This window comes from Alligator sinensis, unplaced genomic scaffold (genome assembly GCF_000455745.1).
Source record: "Alligator sinensis unplaced genomic scaffold, ASM45574v1 scaffold214_1, whole genome shotgun sequence".
Classification (NCBI taxonomy): Eukaryota; Metazoa; Chordata; order Crocodylia; family Alligatoridae; genus Alligator; species Alligator sinensis.
In genome coordinates this window covers 729,814-732,605 of record NW_005842623.1, presented here as the reverse complement: position 1 = coordinate 732,605, position 2,792 = coordinate 729,814, and the positions used below count along the sequence as shown (strand labels likewise).

Genomic DNA, 2,792 nt, shown 5'->3' with positions numbered 1-2,792 from the left:
ATAGTGTCCAGATGCACAACCATTTAAACACAGATGCAATAGGCAGCTACATGCACAGCTATTTCAGCATTTCAAAAGATTTATTAGCACTTAAAAACAAAGATATTTAAAAGAAGTACTTATTACATATATAATTATATTTAGTCTGAATGCCTCGTTACAAAAGGCCAAATGTTTCTTCAATAAATTCTAAGAACAGCAAAACTTTTCCCGCATTAGTATTTAAAACTATTGTGGGTATTAATTAACAATATTGGTCATATCTTAAAGAATGCTTTCATTAAGCTGTATAATTTGTAATCTTATTCTAGTCTGATGTGTATAGAAATTACATGTTCTGTTTGAGATTGCCAAACCGGTGGAGGACTTCTCCAGCTGCTTACCAAACAATATAGATATCAGCCAAGTGCTTATCTTTCTACAGAATGTCCTCCAAGATTAGTAGATCCTAAAAAAATGGAAAAATTAAAAATAGAAACACATAAATATTTCTAAATAAAATTGAAGTACTTTTGCATTCTTTTGTTTAAATAATTTTGGAAATGCATTCTGTTAAGAAAAATAAAAATAAGAGAGCTGAAAATAAAAAAAAAAAATCATAAATATAGAAAAACCAACATAAAGGGACTTGTGAATTTTAGCAAAGGTGTTTCTGTGTATGCAAGTGCAAACATGGTAAGTGATTTTACAAAATACTTGGCAATAATCATGTCTTTGGAAAACAGGAATGACCCCCATAATTAGAATTAGCATCTACTTATATAAAAGAAATTAGGACCTGATTCTATCCTAGTGTAAATCCAAAATTAGTGCATGACTCCACATTCTGGTTACAGTGAATTTATAAGAGCGTGATTGAAATCAGATCTCTGTCACTGTAGCTGAAGATTAAGATAGCTACTCATTATTATTAACCCTAGTTTTCTACCACATCCTCACAATTTTTTCAAAATGTGTTGTGCTTCTGTACTAGTCAGAGTCAGCCTTAGGGAAAATGGCACCCTTGGGGAACTTGTATTTTGGCATCTCCCCCACCACCACCACAGTGAAGAGGTCTCTGTGCCCCACTGTGGGATACCTGCCCCTGCCCCTTGATAAAGGTACTAGACTCATGCGAGGACCTAGAGCTGAAGGTAGCAGCAAGATGTATTTCTCCACCAGCTGTGCCTGTTGCACTCCCTGGCAGAGGAGATCACCTGGAACCACCTGGGCAGCTCAGCAGCACCCACAGGCCAGACACCTGCAGAGCACTGGCCCACACCACAATACCGTGGTGGCTCCTTGGTGGTCTGAGTCCGACTCTGCATCCCTGTAGGCTTGGGCATGCCCCTGCAGCTGGGCTGCACCCAAAGGAACAGGCAGGCAGTGCTCAGCTTGGGCTAAGCCTCGTACCATGCTGCCCCACTGCCTATGTCCCCTGGCCCCACCTGGATGCTACCTCCAGCTCCAGGCTCCCCCCAGACCAGCAGCAACCCTGTGGCTGTAGGCCTATGTGGGCAGTAGGAAAGAGCTGGTGCCTGGTGCACAGCAATGAGCACTGCAGGAAGCCACAGTCCCCTTCCTCCCCGCAGGGGCCAGCAGTAAAAGAGAAAGCACAAGGGGTACTGCCCAGGAAAGCAGCACAGGGTTCAGAGAAGGGCTGTGGAATGATTCATGCTGGGAGAGCCCTCAGTGCTCCCGGCTCCATCCCCACTTCTCCACAGCTCCAGGTGGCAGTTACCTTAAGTGCCACCATTGAGCAGGGAAGAGCAGGGAGGGAAGGGGCTGGTAGCATATTGGTGGGGGCCACTGCAATTGGAGACCTCCCTCCCATATCTTCAGGTCAAAAGCAACTCGACTGCAGGCTCATGTCCCACAATCCCTGCACAGTTGCAGGTGTCACCAGAAATTGCACCCAGGGATCCCCAGACTATGTGTGTAAGGGTGCACATGTGTATGTCTGTGTGTGGTGCCCTCCTGACCATAATACCCTGGGCAGTCACCCAAGTTGCCTACCCCTGAGGGCGGTTTTGATACCAGTTTATATATCAGATCATGGGTGAAGGAAAACATTGGGTGTTTTCCTTCACCCATGGGCAAGCTGGGTGACAGCGACCACAAGCTGATCACCTTCACCATCCGCCGAAAAGCTGGCAAGTCGGTCAGCAACATGCAAGTCCTTGACTTCAGGAAAGCCAACTTTGACAAGCTCAGGAGGCTTGTCAGTGAGGCCCTAAGGGACCGTGACCACGGGGAGAGGGGAGTTCAAGAGGAGTGGTTGCTCCTCAAGGGAGCGATCCTCAATGTACAAACTAAGTCTATTCCATCTCGGAGGAAAGGCAGCAAGAGGGCACAGCAGCCCCCTTGGCTCTCCAGGGACCTAGCAGATCTCCTGAGGCTAAAAAGAAAGGCCTACAAAGGGTGGAGGATGGGAGTCACCTCCAAGGAGGATTATTCTGCACTGGTCCAGTCCTGTAGGGAGCAGACCAGGAAAGCCAAGGCTGCAACTGAACTCCAGCTAGCTTTGAGCATCAAGGACAATAAGAAGTCCTTTTTCAGATATGTGGGGAGCCGGAGGAAAAGCAGAGGCAACATTGGACCCCTGCTGAGCCAGATGGGGCAACTGACAACTGACGCCCACGAAAAAGCCAACCTATTAAATAGGTACTTTGCGTCAGTCTTGCATCAGTCCCATGGGATGCCCATGCCCGCTACAGGGCCGGGAAGTCCGGGTGAGGGTGATCCCCTGCCCTCCTTTAATGCTGACTTTCTGAAGGAACATCTTGAGAAACTGGATACCTTCAAGTCAGCTG

The 2,792-nt window shown here is 46.8% G+C and overlaps 1 protein-coding gene across 1 annotated transcript in view; it reads right to left on the bottom strand.

Annotated features, from left to right (window-relative positions):
- Positions 1-239: 239 nt before the first annotated feature.
- RNF212 (ring finger protein 212) overlaps positions 240-2,792 on the bottom strand; it is a 31,147-nt gene continuing 28,594 nt past the window's right edge. Inside the window, exon 12 of the mRNA XM_025215129.1 lies at positions 240-448. Within this exon, the coding sequence (XP_025070914.1) occupies positions 411-448 (38 nt within the window). The 3' untranslated portion in view covers positions 240-410. The remainder of the gene's footprint in view (positions 449-2,792) is intronic.